Source organism: Mya arenaria, chromosome 17 (genome assembly GCF_026914265.1).
Source record: "Mya arenaria isolate MELC-2E11 chromosome 17, ASM2691426v1".
Lineage (NCBI taxonomy): Eukaryota > Metazoa > Mollusca > Bivalvia > Myida > Myidae > Mya > Mya arenaria.
In genome coordinates this window covers 24,057,525-24,079,558 of record NC_069138.1, presented here as the reverse complement: position 1 = coordinate 24,079,558, position 22,034 = coordinate 24,057,525, and the positions used below count along the sequence as shown (strand labels likewise).

The 22,034-nt window shown below is 34.0% G+C and overlaps 1 protein-coding gene across 2 annotated transcripts; it reads left to right on the top strand.

Moving 5' to 3' along the window:
* The first annotated feature begins 7,546 nt into the window (after nucleotides 1-7,546).
* LOC128223096 (uncharacterized) lies at nucleotides 7,547-17,148 on the top strand. Of its 2 annotated transcripts, XM_052932346.1 has the most exons (4): nucleotides 7,550-7,833; nucleotides 14,673-14,770; nucleotides 16,087-16,237; nucleotides 16,400-17,148. In XM_052932346.1, the coding sequence occupies exons 1-4, from the start codon at nucleotides 7,821-7,823 to the stop codon at nucleotides 16,798-16,800; spliced, it is 663 nt and encodes a 220-aa protein (XP_052788306.1). In that variant the 5' UTR covers nucleotides 7,550-7,820; the 3' UTR covers nucleotides 16,801-17,148. The 2 variants fall into 2 exon arrangements, with proteins under 2 accessions (XP_052788305.1, XP_052788306.1); XM_052932345.1 differs by lacking the exons at nucleotides 14,673-14,770; nucleotides 16,087-16,237; nucleotides 16,400-17,148 and adding exons at nucleotides 10,967-11,016; nucleotides 11,215-14,650 and having other exon boundaries at nucleotides 7,547-7,833.
* The last annotated feature ends 4,886 nt before the right edge of the window (nucleotides 17,149-22,034 follow it).

Genomic DNA, 22,034 nt, shown 5'->3' with positions numbered 1-22,034 from the left:
TTTGACTTTAAGCGGTGGAGGTAAATGTCCCTTAATCATATCGAAATTCAACTAAATAGGCAAGACAATACCATCCGTGATCAATTAGAAAAAGATAACAGATCATTTACAAAATAGTGCTCAAGTCCGTATCTATTCCTACCACACGGATAGAAGGTCGTGAACTTCAGTAAGATTGATTGAGCATTATGATAAGGTATGTGTCGTTGCTGGTCTTTTGAAATAAAGACGCACGCAATACTTACTTTGATGAATTATATTTATAGGTATTTGCTTTATCATTTAGTCGGCCGGATTATATCTCTTGCTGAACGGCATTTCATGCGCATTAATTTCATGACGGTTATTTAATAAGTACAGGTTAACCTTTTGTCTAATCTAATTGACTCTCTAAAAAGATGTCAAGATTTAAAAAAAAGAACATTCACGTGAAGGTATTCTCTTCTTTGTTATGTTTTGTTTTAAAGTGTAAAGGTATTAGAATTTGCATCGAATTAATATACAAACACATTGAACAGAAAGTTATACATCCTATGATTGTCAATATGGTGTACCTGAACGCCTTACATTCGGAAAGATTTGTCCTTGGTATTTTAAGCTATTAATGGTATCGAAAGTGAAGACAAACATGTCTACTTTTTGCCTTTGCACTTGTGTGTTAACATTCTGACTCCCCCCAAAAAAATCAATTGATGGTCATGGGTAATTGGACAGGACAATGGCCTCCGACCTCCTGACAACAAAAACAGGTGAATATACTGATCACGGTAAGTCTATTCTCAAGTTATTGTGCTTACACGCATATGTTATGTCTTCACTGTGTAAACAATACGGTGTATTTTCTGATCAAGAGCAACCTACAACTGAAAGTTTAATGGTCAAATGTCTAGCCGTTCTACAAGATATTGTGTTAACAAGACATGGTCTACTGACCGTCGCAAGCTCATGACCATTACGGTATATTTAGTCAAAGAGAGAATCGATTATTGTTTAAAACAAGCTGGTCGTCAAGTAGCAATATTAAGAATTAAGTTGTGGTGTTTTTTTCAGGTTTTCATTATGGGTTAAAATGGGGCCATAAATTTGTATTTGGCAGTCGCTGTAAGCACACTTTTTTAAGTAGATTACCGACAGTACTCAGTACAGGTCAACAACATTCAGCATATAGCTCATGAATATCTATTTCTTTCGTTTGAGTTGCAAACGTATCACGGTTATTTTATCTTGAATGATAATGATCTGTAACACTTTCGTAATATGCAGTTACATCTGTTTTGCATTGTTAAACTAAGTTATGATTTCTAACTTCATGTCGAGTCAATGTTCAAAAAATAAAATACTGTTTATTTGAACCAACTAGCTGAAAATGTTCTATATACCACCATGCAAGTTTTAAAAAAAGGTGTCATAATGCTTACATACAGAAGGTAGACAACTTATAACCAGTAATATGGACACATGCCTTTTGCTCTTGTACAAAGAATGACCAGATTGAATACATTGCACCAAGGAAGAAGTACGGTGCTACTTTTGAAAACCGACAGTAATGAAAGGGTCAATTTATTATTTGGAAGCATACATTACGTACACTCAAAGGTTAATGGAATTCCATAGCTTACTTTTGCCGTGAAATTTGCTTTATGGATTGTTAGCAATCAGTTAAATGGGAAGTTATTATGTCGCGATTTGGACACCCACGAAGTAGAGTAAAGGAAGTGGCCATTACTATTAACGATGTAGAGTGAGCAATTATTTTAGTCTCAACTAAAACGAAGATTTACGCTATTCATGATTTGGGGCTTCGATGTGTTTAAAACGGATCCATGAATTGTCAGATAAAACACAATAACATTGTTTGCGAATATAAATGAAAAACTACAGAGACAGGCTCAGTAGCCAAAAGTTTAAACATAAACCCCGTTAATGGCACAGGGTAAACGCCAAAGACATAGAACACAAACAAGAAACATGGAACAACAGCACCAAACTCCACAAACAACACATTGCATGTATACTATTTAAAAACTATGTATGTTTATCAAGGATTGTGAGGTACCGTCTTATTTTAAAACATAAAACATTAACTGGTAGGGACACACCGTGAAATTGGATGTCTTCTTAAAACTGCGAATATGTACAGACAATGTCTAGTTGCAGCAGCATAGTGAAATAATTTATTTCAACATTAACATTAAACATTAAAGGTCGATAGTTTCAAATTGTGTTGAAAGTTAACAACGTCGTTAACGTCATCGTTATTAACTATCACATCTGTACTACTTAAATAGTTTATTTGTTTGTGTGGATTACTGTTGATCTGCAGGACTCCTTACAGATATTGAGACAACTGTTTCAGCTGTGATTGTGTAATCTATTAATGTCACCACTCCGTGAAGTATTTCACTTTAAAACATTAACACGACGGTATTACTTAAACAAAGTTTTGAACAATCAACGCTTTAAATCCTCGAGGTATTTTAATTAGAGTGAAATTAAGCCATCATAATAACTAGTAATCGCAATGTTACGTACTTACTCGAAAATAACGACGAGTACCATTTTGTAAAAGAAAACGTGAAGTGTGCTTTTAAAAAAGGTAACACACAACATTTTGGCTGTTGGTATTTTCCCTGTAGTTATTATAGGAGTATTTTTAAGCACATCGAATAAATATTTTTGATGTGAGGTTGCAAAATGCTACGTGTACTTCTTCGTGTAATATTAGGTATTCATTTAATGTTTTAGCTCAATCGCCCAGCCACTAGTCGGAATTGCGATTTGTGTCAAGAAGATGTGAGTAGGCTCCCTCAAGTTCACTCATGCACCGTGAAGGAGAACTTCTCGTTCTAAAGAAAACTAAGCGGGATGGATGAACTGGTTGACTCTATCAGATGAGTGTACTTTATTTTATGAGCGTAAATTGGACAACTTTTTTTTGACGATTAGAGCACCTTTAAAATCCACCTTGAAATGAAAATGGCAATTATCGAAGAATCACCTTATTTAGTGTTTGCACCGATTCGTTTATTTAAAGAAACTAGTTGAAGAAATTTTATTTTTAATCTGCAGTAAGTATAAAGTACACATTGTCTTTTTCAGTCACAGTTTCCTTCATTAACGTAGTAAAATAGTAATATGATCGTATCGGTTAAAACCGCGACGCAGTAATATTCAGATAATGTTTGCAATTGTTTTAAATGTCAAGTTCGGCGTTTGAAATGCATTGTTATAAGATAATTACTTAAACGCATATTACATCAATATCTACAAACAATACGTTTGATCTAATATTGAATCCAATAAGATGGCCAGTATATATTATAACTATTATGGAAATTGTATCTTGCCCGTTGATGGTCGTTCAATGTCAAAACAGCAATTTACAATATTGAATAAGAAATAAATTGGCACCAACTTTTTGAATATTTGAAGTCATATTGTCATTAATGACAATACGATTGCCGCATTAATCTCAACCATGTTATAATTTGTTTTGGTATTCTGTAAGTTTGCATTTAGATATGCATTTGAACATAAAATGTGAACATGCAATCAAAATTGTAGATTGAAAAGGAGGAGAACATGGCGTAAATGTAATCACATGTTTCACTTCATCGTAATAATTTGCCACCCAGTTATGAGACATACACTGAACATGCAAAATGCATTTGGAACAATTCGCTATGAGAACATTTTTTCTCAGAGATAACAAAGTTGCTTTTTTTCAATGCTATTGTTGAGAATTCATATTGTTCAAATTTAATCTCAGTTAATGATATTTAAGATAGATTTACAATCCGCAGTGTTGCTGATCCATTCTTTTCTAACATCATTCGATTTATTTGATGTTGATAATTAGATGAAAAATTTTCGATTTGAAAATGATTGTGATAAATGTAGCATTTTATATCAATACGGTCTACATGTTTAAATCGATAATTCTGGTCGTACATACACATTTGAGTCTAATGCTCATAAAGGAGAATTGTTTTACTGATTCCTTATACAACGGAAAGTTATTCATGTCTTCTCTTAGACTAAGTTATGAGAGAACTGTAACTGAACTGGTTACGCTGTGACCTTGGCAGACCTATTTTTACATGGCGCCTACGTCGTCTGTCATTTATTACATTGGTGTACCAAAAGCTATTACCATTTTCAACCAAATTGCTTCAATGAACTGTATATACCGACGCATGAATCAATACAGGGACTAGTTCGACTGTCCAACCTGCTGACATTTGGCGCATCAAGAGTTTGAGTTTCATTATATTGATAGCTCGAAGTCTGGTAAAGATTATTGTTTTTAAGTTTTCATAAATAATATGCACAATTATTCGTCTCTATTTATTTAATTCACAGAATCTTTACCAAATATCATAATTATAAATGAGCGAGCCTTAACTTCTTGCGAAATGTCTGTATTGCGAGACCATTTATATGTTATCGTTTGCTGCCCTCACAACATTTTGACGTCAAAACTACTATTTGATAAAACCTCATGCGATGGGGGGGGGGGGGGGGTGAATGCACCTCATCATATCGATTCAAATCTGGGAACGTTGTATTGATAAGCCGTATTGCAGACCAATCGGCGCGACAATGTCATTCTAAACTAAGTAAACAAAACCCCCAGGTATATTTCAATGCGATTAATTTTCCTACCGCATGCAAAGAAGGTCGTGCACTTCAGATTACTGGTAATGTAATGTAGTTGCGTGTCATTTGAAATGTTCACTTAGTTCTATAGATATTTAATTGTAAAGTATTTGTCAGCTAGATTGTATCTGTTTTTGCAAAACATATCATATACCTGTTCTTTCGTATCACTCTATCGGCTTGCTAGAAGGATAGGTCTCAATAATTAAAAGAAAAACATTCACGTGAATGTATTCAAATAAATGAAGAACATGCTCAATTAAGAAATTTGTATGGTATGGAAAGATTGTTTTGGCATTCTACCCAAGATGACATCAAACAACTGCAAGATAACAATATCGCAAGACCATCTCAATTTCAGAGCCGCCATAATAAAAATGTAAATTGTCAGGTATTCAACCTCCTTTTGTTAATATAATTAATTTAGTTTTGCTTTATTGACAGAAAGATTTATAATGTTCATTATCAATTCATCTTCCAAATCGTTAAATTATAGTGAAAATAACAAAGCACTGAGACATTCGCCTTGCCCCACGCCTAACAAACTACCGAATATTTCCATTGTCTCATTTATTAGTATAACTCTAGACTTAACTTGTCAATACATGTATTTTATGACCTCAGAGTAGCTCTCCGCTAAGTGTTAATTTATACAACTTAAACCGTTTGTTTTCACTCAGTAAATTATCAAACGTTTTAAAATATAGGCAATTTAATAGCTGTATGCATGGATCATCAATCTATTTAATACATTTTTTTTGTCTATTGTACCAATTTTGGCACAAATCCCAGCTTTAGCCTCAACTCAAATATAGTTCCCCTCAGCCTTTCATTGTAGCATTCATTAATATTTATAAATCAATATTTTTTTCCACATCACTAAGTAAGCTTATACCTAAAATGTTGAACATCCTCTAAAAAAACCTTTGTTCGTGGAATTATATACCCTTATCTCCATTTGTCTTGAAAATATCCCATCTAGACAATTTTATTAAAACGGTTCAGCAGTATTTGACCTAATGCATATTAACATTAAAAAGGCGTTTATGTTATAATCTGGTCCTGAACTGCGGACCATATTCAAAAACAATATATAACTTCAGAAACATATTTATCATTTCATTATTCAGGATAGTTACAGTTAAGCTCTGAACATCCTTATCAGGTTGGACAATCTATCTTCTGGAATTTTGCTTTAAAATACTTAGTTTAAGGATCAAATGAAATGTTCCGAGGCTGTTTAAGTTTGTATCATCCATTAACAACTTAGTATAAATTATCATTTTTAAATCTGGCATATACTAATGTTCTTTTTTTAAATTTGTTTTGTTTTTCATAGTTCAATTTTCTGCCATTCTTATATATATGCGAGCTTCAGTCATGTCCTGTATGTTAAAGGGGCTGTCTCACAGATGATAAAATAGCGAAGAAAAAAAATGTCGAAAAATGACATAAACTTATAGCATCGATGTGTACAATGCATTTAAACTTAATAACTGAAGTACCACATAGTTTACAATTTATTTAAGTTTAGCCGTTATTTCGAATTTTTCAATTAAAAAAGATTACTGGGCAAGTCTACAAGGTAAAATTCATTCCTTATGCTCGATTGGCTAGTCGGTGTTATCACGTGATATTACCGAGGTAGGTGTATAGCTTAATTATGTCATCCGATTATAGTGAGCCGTTATAGCTCAGTGAGAAAGACGCTGGACTTCAATTTTGGCGACTCGGGGTCGAATCCGGTCTCCGACACAATTTTCTTTTGACATTTTAGTACTTGTTTTGCAATTATGATATCAAAGCGTAACACATTTTATTAGATAATTGTTCTGAGATTCGTTAGAGAAAAAAACTTTTTTTGGTGCCGATCTGTGACACAGTCCCTTTAATGCCTGATTGTCATGTGCCTAAAATGTTTATTTTATATAAAAAGTTGTTGTTTTTTTCTGTTTTTTATCTGACATGTCTTTTGACTTCCCCACTGTTTTAGTGGACCCTTCTGTGATGTGTATTTTGTATTGCGATTGTTACCATGGATTTGTGTACCAAACACTGGCCTAATAATCGACTTAATACACTGGTATCAGTTAAAATATTTTGACTTACAATAAAATTGTCAACTAAGCTCGAACCATTATCACTAGCAAAGTTCAGATACCGGTATCATTACACACTCTGCCAAAATAAAGTATAATGCTCGTTTGTTTTAAAAAGTCAGCAGCGAACAGTTTAATTTGTCCCTTTGTCCGTCGATATTCGTGGTAATTCGTTATCCGCATTTTACTCCTTATATAAGGTAGTAAATCGAGGAAAACCAGTGAGCCCCGATTCATTGCAGCGAAGCAAGGCATCATCCTATTCTCGAATTTAAGTCACCTAATAACGTCATAAAAGAGCCGTGTTTATTTATGTCTTGTATGTGTATAATGTCTTCTTAAATTGTTTCATAACTGTCTACTTGAGTAAACGCAACATACACAAATAATTCGGCATGTGCCCGAATTGAAATAATCACCATTTAGCCTTATCCAAATGTGTGAATCGGTATGCTTTTTAAAAAAAACAACATTTTATCACGAGCGATTTCCTATCTTACACATGCAAAAATACCTCCTGAATAACGTGAGGTTACTAGTAGTTTTTGTGCCCTATTTAATATAAGTGATTAAACCCGATTTCACTGTAACCAATGTGTTCGGCACCCCAGGTCTCTGTAAAACAGATTACGTCGTTGTTGCAAAATATTTTTCAATTCATTGACAGTTTATTTATGATGCGATTTAGGTAGTAAACCTTGAACACTGAGTAAAGCGAACCTAACTGAAGGTTTAATATTGATTTTTGTTTCGCCGCTGCGCGTAAACTAAGTACCGGAGTTTTATTTACTTCGTTGTTCAGCTTGGTATTGTTTGGTTGTCGTTTTTTGCACCTGTGGTGTATTCCTTGGTAGGTGTGCGCTAGCAGCACAAATTCGTTGAGGATTGGCTATTGAGTGTTCTCGTGACTGACGCTTCTTACACGGAGTATAAGATTGTAAAAGGATAGACTCAAGCAGACCTAGGTACTTCGTTCTTCGTTTCATGGGCATAGCCGTCAGTACCTTTGAGGAGACAACTGCTTTCCTGTTTTAGATCCAAATCGAAACGTTTTAGCTGACAATGAGCAAAGAAGGTAATATGTAAAATGATTTTGTTGATATCAAAACATGTAAAGATTGTTCATGCTCATGCTTTTTACTTTTGTATATTTTGTTGTTTTCAAGTCAAACTATAAACCATAAAAAATGTAAGAGAAAAACAGATTTTATAGTAACATTTTCAAATATTATCTGTTTCAGAAAATGAACTAAATTTATTACGTGACAATAATCATCATAATTATTTTCATTCTCAACAAGTGCTTACAAATGATTTATCTTCATGTATGCTTATTTGTTTTGGAAATTATACAGCTACTGGGTGATTGAAATGATGTTGAAGTTGAGGAGTTCATTTGATGAATTACTTTAATATTTGATTTATCAAAAAATGATTATTTCACATGTTAATGGCTTCTCCTTGTTTCTCAGAAAGTAAGAACTAAGCTTTCCCATCGGACATCGACATAAAGTAAACGTAGTCTGTCAAGCTGGAATGTCGAACTGGAAGGAATACTAGCTCGACTCTCCGTATTATAGGGTTCACTTTTGTCAATGTCGAGCTGGAATGTAGAGCTGGACACAGTTATAGGGCGACATTCGATATTAGATAGTGGCATTTTACTGTATTATACCGAACGTCGAGCTAAGATTTTGTTCATTACAAATGTCGATTGCCGTTTGCCGACTTCACACATATCAAATAAAATATATTTTGACGAGGGCGTCTGAAATGGTAAGATTTAATATGATAAAAAGTGATCATTATTTAAATTAATTCTTTTTGCTTTTTTATTACTTGTATTTGTTCTTGCAAAGTCAAAACTGTGAAGAAGGACAAATTTATAAGTACATTTTCAAATAGAAATGTTTGGGTATCGGTAGTGATAAGATACAGCGCGATTGACATCGTAATTGGATTATCATAGTGCCACTCCTAGCTAAAGATGTGTTTATTCCGAATCATATGATATGTTGAGATATATTTATAGAACAAATGTTAAATGTTTTGATTAAATATAACATTAAAACAACTGTTCACGTATATTCACAATTGATAGTGAATATAAAATCCATACATACATGTATATACATCGATACTTACTCACATTTACCAGCGTCCGGTTTATGTTTGTCAATCCAGAATGCTCCCATTTTTAGCAACAACCTCTTTCAATCACTCCTTAAAGAAAGTACATTTAGTATTAATTTTCGAATGGTATTACAAGTATTATAAGAAAGGGCTTGCGCGTGTGGAGTTTTGAACTGCCGATTTGGAAATGGCATTCTAACTGGCATTTTTGCCCATAAATGACACTACTTGGATAAGTTTCGGGATTTGCTCATTTAAAGCAAAAAAAACTATACAGTGGTATTAGATATTGATATTTGGTATATATATATTTTTAAATTTGTTAAAAAAAGTTTCAAAAGAAACGAATTTGAATCCTCATTTTCATGTTGGACCCTCACAATGGTCATTTCCTGTATTGGAAATTTTCAAATCTTGAAATCACAATGTTTGACTATAATTAAATAGTTTGCAATAAATTTGATACAAGTAGAACTTTAAAACATTTAAAATATGACAATTTTACATATTATTATCAATTCAATTCACGATCGTTAATTTCTTAACAACCTTGAATTTCGATATCCATAGACAGAATGCAACGCATTGTCAAAACTCTAGTTCGTATTAGAGTATCGTGAAGAATTAAAAGGTAGTCCATTTCAGACTCATTTATCCAAAAAAGTCTCATTAATATAATTGTTAATTTCCTAACATAGTATGCGATATTTTTTGTCATCAACGATTTTAATGCCAAAATCAGCTAAATGTTCATTTCATCCAACCACACCAGATCTTGATATAGCGCTTCTATTTCTAATTATTACCTCACCAAGTCAATTAAGCAACATTATTACTATTAGATCCCAATGAAGGAGTTCCAGCTAAGCTTTTATTCTAAAATGGTTTTGTAATTTATTTAATTGCCATAGGTTCTCGAATTTTGACAATCAACACTGGAAAAATTAACACTGAAATTTGTATATAGTTCTTTTCATGAAAACGAACCGCGAGTGTATTTTTCACCTTATGTTAAAACGTTTAAAAGAACCACTTGTGTCTCTTATACTCCCACTGCTGCTGCTAATTGTAAAGTTGTTTTTGTTGTCTCGGTTGGTCAAAGTGGGCGTCAAATAGCCAGTTTCTGAGCAATATGATAAGCTATAATTTACTAAGAGTGGTGCACGTCGGTTTGCTTGAAGCTTATGCTAAAGTAATCGGACGATTAATATATGTTTTATATATTCCAATATATCCTGATATTATATTGCTATGTGTCACTTTACCAATATAATTTTTAAAGAATGTTTGTAAACGAGAGTGCAAGTTGCGCAATGCAAAAAATGACAGCGGAATTCTTCAAAGGTACCCTACGTAACGCATGCTTACTTGCCATTACTTGAGTTTTCGTCGCAGAAATGCTGACATTTATCGGTGGTTATGTTTTTAATTCTTGAATATAAATAATTTATTGTCGTCTTGATTTAGTAAGTTGCTTACACCAATACCCTTGAATGTCTCAATCGAGGCGAAAAGCTATTGTGACTATAATTGATTGTCTCCGTATGTACCATTAACTTCCGCGATTCTTGAATGCGGGTACGCTGAAGTAATCGGCCAAACACATTTGCGTAACATGTATTTTGCAGAAACCTACCTCGGATTTTTTGTGTCAAAACACATTATCGACAGAGTTTACCAAGGCTTACAAACCGAACAAAACGGAAAAAGAAAATTCCATTTCACTCTTCAATCTCTTTTGTTAGCAGAATGGAACATTTTTTAGGTTGAACATAAGTCAACGTGCAGGGTCTGTTTCTAAAAAAACACAGTTTCTCAATTATCTCATACAGTAGTACCTGTAAATATTATAGTGAAATGTACACGCAACTTTCTAGTATTCTATACATAACAGGGACTATATTGAAGTGTTTTAATAATTTAAACCAATATTAGCGATAGAAAACAGATAAATGAAAATATAGATAAAAGTAGGTATATTGAGTATTTGAAACGTCGCAAAACTCATATCATGTTTTCATTAATTTGTATTTCTATTTCTTGAAAAAATAGTTCATGATTTGTTTCGTTGACAGATTTCAAAAGATGGGTTCGATATTAGTGAAATCTACAGAACATGAACTAGGTAAGATTTATGTATATTTCTTCTTAGTTTGCTTTAAAATATAGTATTTTGGAATTCTTATCCCCCCCCCCTCTCTCTCTCTCTCTCTCTCTCTCTCTCTCTCTCTCTCTCTCTCTCTCTCTCTATATATATATATATATATATATATATATATAATATAAACATCAATATATAATGACTTTAATTATGAATTTACAGGCCAGAAATATGCTATATGGGAATCTCCGCAATATAGTTTCAATGTCCAGCGTGGAAGCAGTAGTTATTCTAACGACCGTGCATTCGAACGCATAGATTCAGCATTGTCGGATGTCAGAGTTTGTGAAATGGATGCCGAAGATGTTGAACGGGGTCTTCGAGCAGAATCATTTGACAACTGGAATGAGAAGTGTGACGTAAGACGATTTGACGCATTTTCAATAAATGAAACGGATTTGCTAATAGAACAGATTATGCAGGGCTTCGGTGACAGTAGTTCGACCTTACGCACAAAACTCAACGCCATCAAATTCTGTGAAGAATATGAAAACAAAATTATCGATTTCACATTTGGTGATCAAAACAGTTCAGGGACAATTCGATTTGGAATGATTGCTATAACTAGAAAAGGTGACACTTTGGATGCTGTATCTTGTCTTTACAAACTTGAGTACAGTATTGCTCCAAAACTCATGAGCAAAACTATTACATTGTGCTTTCATGGCGTAGAACTCGACAGCTTCACAACCATTTGGGCACAAAAAAAGTGTCTCGGTTACATTACCCAAAGCAGACTTATGAACTTTTGTAGGAGGAAAGCCTTGGAGGAATTTAAACAGCAAAATTTAGTGTCGAAAATAAAATACGTTACATCACTTACTTAACTTTACTTACAAAGCTGTACACTCATTTTAGCAAAAACGTGTTTTGACAATAGTATATAACGCAAACGTATGACGTGGGTGATTACGTGGGTGATTTCAGACTTTTTCAACGGGGTTTTTGGTAAGACAATTATCATACAAATACATAACGTTGTGTGAGTTATTGCCAAATAAAAAAGGTACGGCTATCAAATCAATTTCTTATCATTTTAGCAACATACTGCGTTTGTGAATCAAAATACCTTTGTTTACGACCACAAAAAGCAAAAGCAACAACGAAGCTAAGATCCAATTAAAAGAAGATGGCAATATTAGAACATAAATTATTTTGATAGCAGTGCTCTTTATTAAATAGTAAGTTTCATGCTGGTAGATCACAATGAAATACACACACAATGCAGTCATTTATATAATTATAAAGATCTTAGCTACTATGTTTGTCATGCTATTTTTTCATAATTTGTTATAGTTTTAATGTTTGCCTTTACTTTTACATTTCCTCTAGCTGGTAACACATCATCTCTCCCATTTTCCATTAGTTTGTATGAAATAAGTTCCAAATATCGAACGCTTTTGATCAACTAATTATTGCAATTTATTCGTGTTATATTAACTGATTTATATCATATGTTTGCAATTTGACGTTTTGTTTTGTATTATATACTTTATGTTATGAATGTTTATTCGGGAAATAAAAACAGTAACCAGAAAAAACACGTTTGTCAGGTATCTAAATAAACATTTTGAAAGTTAGTTATAATATATACACTATTTATTTGAATCTATAAGATATAAAAAAGGCAATGTATGTTTTGTTAGTATAACATAGAGTCCAGCAAAAGATGGTATGTATGAGCCATTGCGATGGTTCGTGCGTCAATATGTCAGTAAATTCCAAACACCATAAGATCCGTACCTTAGCACGAAATGGCTATATGGTACAGTAACATGAACCATGAGAAAATGATGCAATTATACGCTTGAAACTACAAGGGCAGTAAGGCATGTAATCGATATCGTATATAAGAAATAGTACACACCGCTGAGGGCCTATCACTTTCGTGTTTAATTGAACAAAGCAAATACTGTTTACTTGCGACAATTGTTTGCCGTTATAATAATTGCATGTCACACTCACCAGTTTTATGACGTCATCGGTCCAATACACTCGGTTTTGAGAGGTACGGACCGGCCAAAAGAGGATATGGACCGCTTACGTAATAATACTTGAATTGTATTAAAATACAGCGATCTAAGGACCGATCGGCTTATATATACTACAAGGAAGGGACACATATATGTAAGGTATAATACTGTTATGTATTACTAAAATAGTGAGTGCTTAAGATGACTAATTTGTTCATAAGTTTAAATCGGAATAACATGTGATAGGAAAAGTATTACAAAAACCCATATGAATTAATTCAACTGACTGAATATCGGGCTTAAAATAATAAAGTGTGAGATAGCTCACTTTAAAACATACAACTTTATCAGCATAAGCAATGTATCTGAATACATTTTTTCATTTTAAAAGAAGCGGCTCTGGCGATTTCAGTGTCAAAAAGTGTTGATTTTATCTTAATAATTGCACATGTCGGTAGGTCGGTGGGTCGGTCGGTCGGATGGCCTGTTTGCCAGTTTGTAAATCATGTCTTGTCTTCAAAATAACACGAGCTCGACTCACTGGGTCAAAGTTCAAGGTCTCTGTAAACAGTCTTATCATGAAAGAAATGTCTGCATATGAATGGTTTGATATAAATCCAAGAAACTGATGTTGTCGATTGCCTTTAGCCAGTTGATTGCCTACATATTGTGAGGTCAGTAGGTAAACGGTTAAGATCACGGTCAACAGTATTATGGAAACTTTGTCCACACAATTACATGGGACTGGTCTAACCTATGATTATAAACCCTGAGAAGCTGCTCTTGACCAGATAATGACCCCTAATATTTAAAAGTAAGAGAGTCATAGGCTAAGGACATAGTCAACAAACCAGAAAACACGGTAACTTGAGAGTGACTTTACCTACATATTTGTGAAATAAACCGTTTCTTTTAGTAACTGTTAAAAATGTAATGTTTCCCAGGCTGAATTATTTTTAGGAAGATGTGTCAAATCCGTTAATTGAGCTATTGTGATAAATGGGTATAAAATTGTAAAAGTCTTTGAAATGTTCGACATTCTTTTTTGCCTAAAATATCACGAACAGAAGTTTATATTAATGTATATGTGTGCGTACTGCTAGATCGGGGAATAAAGAAATGTCACTTTCAATCAGAAGGCAACTTTTAAGCACTACTGCGAAAAAGTTCAATTATATCTTATCACATTAATTGTTTTAATTATTCATTCTTTAAATATTTTGTTGTTAAAATAAAATATTTGCTTATATGTATTTAACAATTTGAATTTATTTAAAACAGTAATTAAACAAGAACTGTAAGCACAGCAATATTAAATCCACGCTATGTTGGTAATGATAAGTCTTTGTTTATTAGCAAAGTTTATTATTGTGATAACTTGGAAAGTGTGAGATTATACTGTGAAAAGACTAAAAGCCTTGGTTATCACCAATATAGTTCGTTAGTTTAATGTCAATTTAGAATGTATTGCCTCATTGTATGCATTCTTATTTTTTTTATTTGACAATTAACTCCCCATCATTCTTTTGATCCCAGATGAGGTATACATCTATTGAACTTTTACTGTTATCTTAATGCAAATTTGAACCTTGTTTTATAAAGGGTAATGCACACTGTCAAATGCATCGTATGTCGTCATATATTCAGATGCAAAGAAGCCGTCCCCCAATGCAGAGGACACGCCCACCAAGACGTGTGAAGGTTCGGCAAAGAAAAGACTATTGGAGGGATTACATCAAGTAAAGGTATCGTTTCCCTAACATCTTTTTGCTATTGGTTAGTTTAACCTTCACTGTACATCAACTTCTTCTTACAAATCAATTAGTCAAGTAGCATTATGCAAACTATACCTGCTTGTTGTCCACGATGTATTCTGTCAGCAAACACAAATGACTGATTGAATTGCAATTAACCGTATCAATTATACTAACAATATAATGTTAAGAATTTATACATTCCTGAAGAGGAATTAGAATGGTCATGACATGGTCATGACAGCAATAACAATCTAGGAATCTGAAATGAAACCTGATAATATCGCGATCCCTGGTAGTACTTTTACCTAACGTACTTAGTGCCCAACACATAATTACTGATGCCCTATTGTAAGAACCCTGTTCATCCGTTTCTACGTTCGTCTGATTGCATATTTGTGACCAATTAACAAAATAAAACCATAACACATTTCATGAATGATAATTGAATCAAAATGCTCATAAAACAAATTATATTCTTTAATATTGTCAGGTGTACGGCATTTCAAGTATCATTTCATTTAAAATCAGCATTTACTTTTCATAAAAACTTTAAATGATTTCAATAAAGTTGAAACAATATAAAATATTGTAAAACAAGAGCGTAGTTCAAAAACTATTACTTTGACCCATTGTTACCGAATTGTCTTCCTTGGCTTTACAAAAATGTTATGGCGATATATTGAAAAAGGTAATTGCAAATTTTATAATAAATGGCAAAATATAAGTCATATAATTTCATGAACCATAAATATGTAGTCATTTCTTCCCAAATTTTATCCCTTTATATTATGTTGAGGGAAAAAGATTTTATTATTGTTCAGAACTCGAAAGAATTATTATAGTAAATGAAATTTGAAACATTGATATATGGTAATGTGATCGTGAGTGTTGAACAAAAACACAAGTACCCATCCCTGACAGTTTGCCGCCTTGGAACTATTTTTGAAGGTATTGAGCTTTTAAAATATTGGATAATGGTAGAATCGACTTGTGCATATTTTTTTTAAATAATGAGTCTATAGAAATACAATTATCTCATGATAAATAAGTGTTGGTAATCTGTGAGGTAACGTTTCATATATGGCCCATATTTGAATAGCTACCACATTGAACATTTAGCATACCTATAGATGGCTCCCTATGTCAAATAAGCTGCATTCAAGGCACGTTCCTCTATGTGATGGCTCTAGTTATTTTGAAAGATAATAGGCGCAGTCTTTATATTTGATTAAGTATTGCTACTGGGCTTTTCCCTAGTGTTTTAAAATGTGTTATTGTAAGGCAAAAAAGCACTATATTTTAAGGTTTGTAAGACCGATGCCGACAAAGTAGAACGCGAACTTCAAGGGGAATTGTTCGACAGATATAGTGAATCCTGTGAGGTCGTTAAAGCATCCAGGATACCAATCACCCAATTGCCGCAGTACCTTGACTATATGAGGGATGCATATGATGGTAAGAAAATAGTACTTCATGTTAAAATTAAGATATTTGCCGAGTTTGGAGAGGTTTTGAAATTCAACTGTTTTTTATGACCACTTAAGGAACTCTCATACAAACAAATGTATCTATTTACTTTCCTGTCTTCCATATAATCCAATGCAATTTAAATTTTAGGCATTGACAATAATATGCGAGAGAAGATGAGAGGTATTGAGTTCGCAGGGTCTTGGGAGCATAAACTTATGGAATGGAAGGTAAACAGGGGCGCCAACTGTGGCACAACTTACACAATGATGGCTTTTGGAAAGTCAGAGGATATGCAGTTTGTCGACTGCATGTGCGTAATGTACAAGATGGACTTTAAGATCGCCCCGCAGAAAATCGTCGAAGAGAAAAAACATTCATATCTCTGGGGACTAATTTCTTGGACGTCAGAATCGATAACATACGAAGAAAGACCAATTGGTCAAAAATGCATCAAAGACATGCAGAACTTTTTCCGTGTTAAGGCTCTTCAAGGATTTTACAAAGAAGGAGTTATAGATTCCATCAACTATGTTACCTACCTTGACTGAATGCTTTCAGTACAAAACGAGGGTCCATACACAATAGACATTTGAATGTAATACTATGTCATCATCTAGACTATTACTTATAGTGTAGTTTTTACTTTTTTTTGTTCATTATTCTTTAACTATTTGTTTAAGATTAAATATGTGTGATTGAAATTGTATGACTACGTAATATATATATAATTAAAACAATATAAAGTAAAAATTATTTCTATGTGGCATGATATAGTATATTAAAATTTGTGTATTCATGATTTATGTTATTAGTGACTTTGTGCCTTGTGTGTGAGATGAAATAATTTTACAAGCTTTGTCAATCATTTGTGTGACAAATAAACCAGACTCGTTTTATGATCAGTGTTTTATAATTTGTAGATCGAATTGGAAAAAAAAATCTATGATTTTTAAACTTTTGTATTACGTTACATTCGTTCAAATTGTGGTAACAGTCGCACATAGTTTAATCAGAGGATTGAAAATGGCGATGATCCACTCTAGCGTGCCGGTTCTCAAAGCGGTTAAAGACACCAATTGTAATACATGTAAAATTAAAGATGACATGATAATCAGATGATAAAATTCAGATATTGTTAAATCATTTCGATCAGAAAGTGACAAAGAAATAATGATTTCGTTGAAAATGAAAGAAAATTACGTCTGGTATTGCAATGTTAACTTTATACATATACTAGTGCTAATAATAAAAATTATTTTTATAAAACTTAATTCAGAATTATAAAGAAACATTTGGTCATGTGTTGCAAAGTTGATCGATTTTTAAGCACATGTTTTGTAACAGATCGTTCTATTGATCTGAATCGATGCTAATTGCTGTGAGTTTGACGGCTTTAAAGGCTGGATTTCTGACGCCATTGTGGTAACTCTAAAATATACAACTACTAGGGTCAACCGGACTCTGCTTATAATATCGAAACTGTTTACTTTAAAACCACAATAATACAACAGTACCATAGTCAAATGATTTTAGAAGTGGTGTTGCAAATTTTACAGGAAACAAGGTGAACTGAACAGTTATTTATATTTCTTAACGTTATCACTTGGCTCTGCTTAACGTGTTCAAGTTTAATATCCAAAGCGTTAATTCAGTTTCTACGGTCTACGGTTACCACGGAATCCGGCCTCTTTTCTGCCAATTCTATGGTTGTTAGATATATTAATGTCCTTGAAATGATTGGACACTTTGTTGTCTCCCTTTGTCTTAAGTGTGCATGCACAGCGAGTAGCACAATGCATTGCACCATTTACCACAATGCAAAGATATTTCTGGGTTTCAACACATTGATACAAGAATTAAACCTACAAAAACTACGAATTCGGTTTGAATTTGCGGGGGTGCTTATGGGTAACATTCCAGGCCCCAATTGAAATTCTATAGCCCCCCTCTGCATATTATACTCGTACTGGTACACTAAATTATTCACAGATTCATACTTCAGCCGGTTCAAGAACACAGGATTTATCGTCAGTTTCAAGTTATAGTGTTTGACTTGGTCAAACATGTTGATTCGTGCCATTTTCTTTTGTTAATTTTAAATTACAAGCGTCATTGGACTGCTTCGAAAGATTAATCAGAATCCATAAGTTTTACTCGTTATTTTGGTGATAAATCATGTAAGTGGACTGGAAGCCGCGGAAAGTCCATTATCGTTATGTAATAATTAAATGTCAAATATCAGTTTAGTTCTACTTTAATGTTAAGTCTTTCATAAATATTCGCCGTACGAACGGACACATTTTCGGCGTCTCTCTACCCACTTATCAAACACATATCTGAACCACACAGGGTCGTATCCCCGGATATGCGATCGAGCAGCAATCACCAGTTCCTGACACGATTAGAACTTCCGGTCTCGAAGCTCACCCTTTAACCTAAGAAACAACGCGAAATCCACAAGAGCCAGGTCTGGAGAATTCTGCGAACGCTAATATCCAAGGAAGTCAATTGTCATTAGCATATCCTCGACCAGATGACGTAATTGGCGGGTTGTCCTGGTGAAAAATCAAGTGTTCTAAATCAGCACATAGACGCTTCTTCCGCATGGCATTGTTCAAGTCCTGGCGAATTATCTGCAAATATTGAATTAAACATCCATTTAACAGTTTTGTCTTTTTCACTAGATCACATTTTATAAAGTATGATGATATCGCATAAACATTACATTTTGTATGCTGATAACGCATTATAAAATGTTAAAAAGTGTATGTTTTATCAAATAGTGACTGTCTGACCAGATGGGACTGCGTGCTGAAGAAGGACTCTGGGGCTGTCCATGAAGAAAGCAAACATCGTCTTGTTCAGTGATTTGGCCATGCGCGCTTTCTTTGAAGGAGGGGATTGCGAAGCGTTCCATACCATTGAGGCTCTTTCATTCTCGGGCTCGTAGTAGTGTAGCCACATCTGATCTGTTGTAACAAAAACGATCAAGGAAAGTCTGGCTGGATTGTTCCCAACGCCTCAGAAACTCACTTGAAGATCCTACACGTACTTCTTTTTCTGTGTCAGTCAGCAATATCGGCACCCAGCGTGCACATTCTTTATTCATGTTCAGTTCATCTTTTAGAATTTTATGAACTGGTCCATAGCTCAAATCCGTGGTGAATGCTATTTTGTCAACCGACTTTCGTCTTTCGTCGGCATTTTCACGTGTTACAGCACGAAATTCTTTGTCGCTAAATAATTGCCGACCAGCTCTTGGGTTGTCTCAGTTCATCTCTGCCGTCCGTGAAGCGCCGGTGCAATTTAAAGACTAGTGTTCGGCTTACCTTGTTATTAGGGTCCTTTTCCATGAATTTAAACGTTTCTGTAGATGTCATTCTTGCACTTGCGTAACACTTAATCACTGCATCTTGCTCCGTACGAAAGACATCGGTGTTTCTTTACCATTGCAACAGTTGCGGGGAAGCGATACTTAACTTGCGATTTCTAAATTGTTAATACGGACATAACGTGAACACTTTTCGGAAGTATTAACCAGAAACAATTATTACGTCATGTCTTAAATTACGACGTTAACGCGCCAAATTTGAAAGACTCGAGAGAAAATACCTTTATGTTTTGTTTCTAATAATGTAATATTTCAAAATGCTCCATAACACCTAAACAACATAAATGAATTTAAATAAAATCATATATTTATATCCATCCAAAATGTGTGAGTTTTTGTTTAACTGTCTATAACGTGTAGTTTTTTTTAATATCACTGAGTATTTAAACGATTGAATAAAAGATGAACACTAGTAACAATGAAAATGGAAGGGCATGGAGACATACTCAAAATTTAGATTTTTTTAAGAATTTTATTTGAGGAAAACTGTTTATTTTTTTCCTTTTCAAAAAACTTCCGTACAGAGGGAATGAAACATGCGAAAGTCGTTATAGAAGGAATATGATTGTTATCGCAGGTCTGTATCTAATAACACAAAGTTAACATGGTCACTTTAGTCAAATGCCTTTAGTTATAATGACAAAAGGCTTACATTTATGTGAAAAGAAAACAAACCTTTATTCAACATATTAAAGTGTTTTATACCGCAGCAAGGTATCGGTATGACATATATTCCACAAATCTACTGAAACTTTTGACTGTCGCAAGGCTGGACTGAAATATTATGCGTGTAGTACTGAAATTTTGTTCTTCTTCTATCCCTCCTTTGTTTTCTTCTTGGTAGATTATATTTCAGGGGAATGATAAGTCAAACGGTTTTACATAGCATTTGGCATTACTACGTAATGCTTGTTTTGCAACAAAATTGTCCGACAGTGTCGTTTGCCATAGTAAGACCTATCAAATTGTGTAAACATTGATTTATGGAAAATATAAACTAAGCGCACATATAAATACATCTGTTTTTGTCTAGTAGAATCTTACAAAGAAGGTATGTAACATAACAGCGTGTTCATCAAATGTGAAGAAATACAATTCATTTGGGTTTTTTAAATATACCATATATCCATGCTTACACCTATTGGACTACTTTTTCATCGCAGATTAGTCTACTACCGCGTGTTGTATACATGTATATTCTTCATCAAGTTGTCAATATCATTCCTTTCTTATGCCGATTTGTAAATGGCAAACGCGTAAAAATATACAAAAGGAAATAAGTTTAGCAGGTTTGTATAAACCACTCATTTTTTTTTTTTAGTTTAACAAATGCACTCAAGAACATACCACTATATCCATTTAATATTATCTAAATCTAAATCAAAAGCAGAAGGTACTCGATGTTATTGATGACCTTAAGTCCAATAAGGGGTCAAGGTAAAAACAATCACAGCGCAGTCAATATTGAGTTCGACCCCCATTAATATCGCGTACAGGTATTTCTCTTTTTCGAAAGGATGCGAACATTATTCTAACAGTTTGTACTGGAATGTTGTTTCATTCTTCGAGCAACACACGGTCCATGTCACGTACTTCGTTGACGTCATTACATTCTCTGCTCAAAGTAGTCCCTCTTGTGTTCAATAGGCGAACGGTCTGCAGATTCAGCAGGCTATTAGATAATGGCGACGTCATCTCTGTGAAAATAATCCTGTGTGAATCTAGCAGTATGTGGACGGCATTTTATTGAGGTAACAGCATTGCGTGACCTGCACGCAGAACTGGTAACACCATAGACTCGAAGATTTAATTAAAATATCGCAAAGAAACTGTATTGAGATTCCCGGAAATTAGTATGGAGCTCAGTATTCTCATGTCGTAAAAATACCCGCCCGGACCATAACGCTACCACCTACGTAAATATCCCTCTGACTGGCGATAATGGATCGAGTATTTCACCAGTTCCTCTCTTTCATGCACCAGTCGATCGACAACGAAATTTAAATCGAAATGCATTCGTAAGAAGAACGTTGCTCCATTGCCGACCCATCCTTGATAAATTCATGCCCATTCGACACGATCCAATTCTTTAACGTTAAAGTTTTACCAACGTTAGGACGACGTTCATAAATCCGAGCCGCATGCGATCTATTACGGATGGTTATATATGGCAAACCTTCGTACCAGTTGCATTCCATAGGTGAACAGCTAACCTTCTGCTTGACATGAACCTGTTACGTATTCTCTCATCATTGTTTTACTTGGCCTGCCTAAACGTGGAATATTCCTGACAGTTCCTGTCTACTGACCCCAACCCTAATGGTAGATTCGTATAAACTAAATCGTCTGGCAACATACTTAGCTCTTATACCAGCGACTATGTAACGTTGA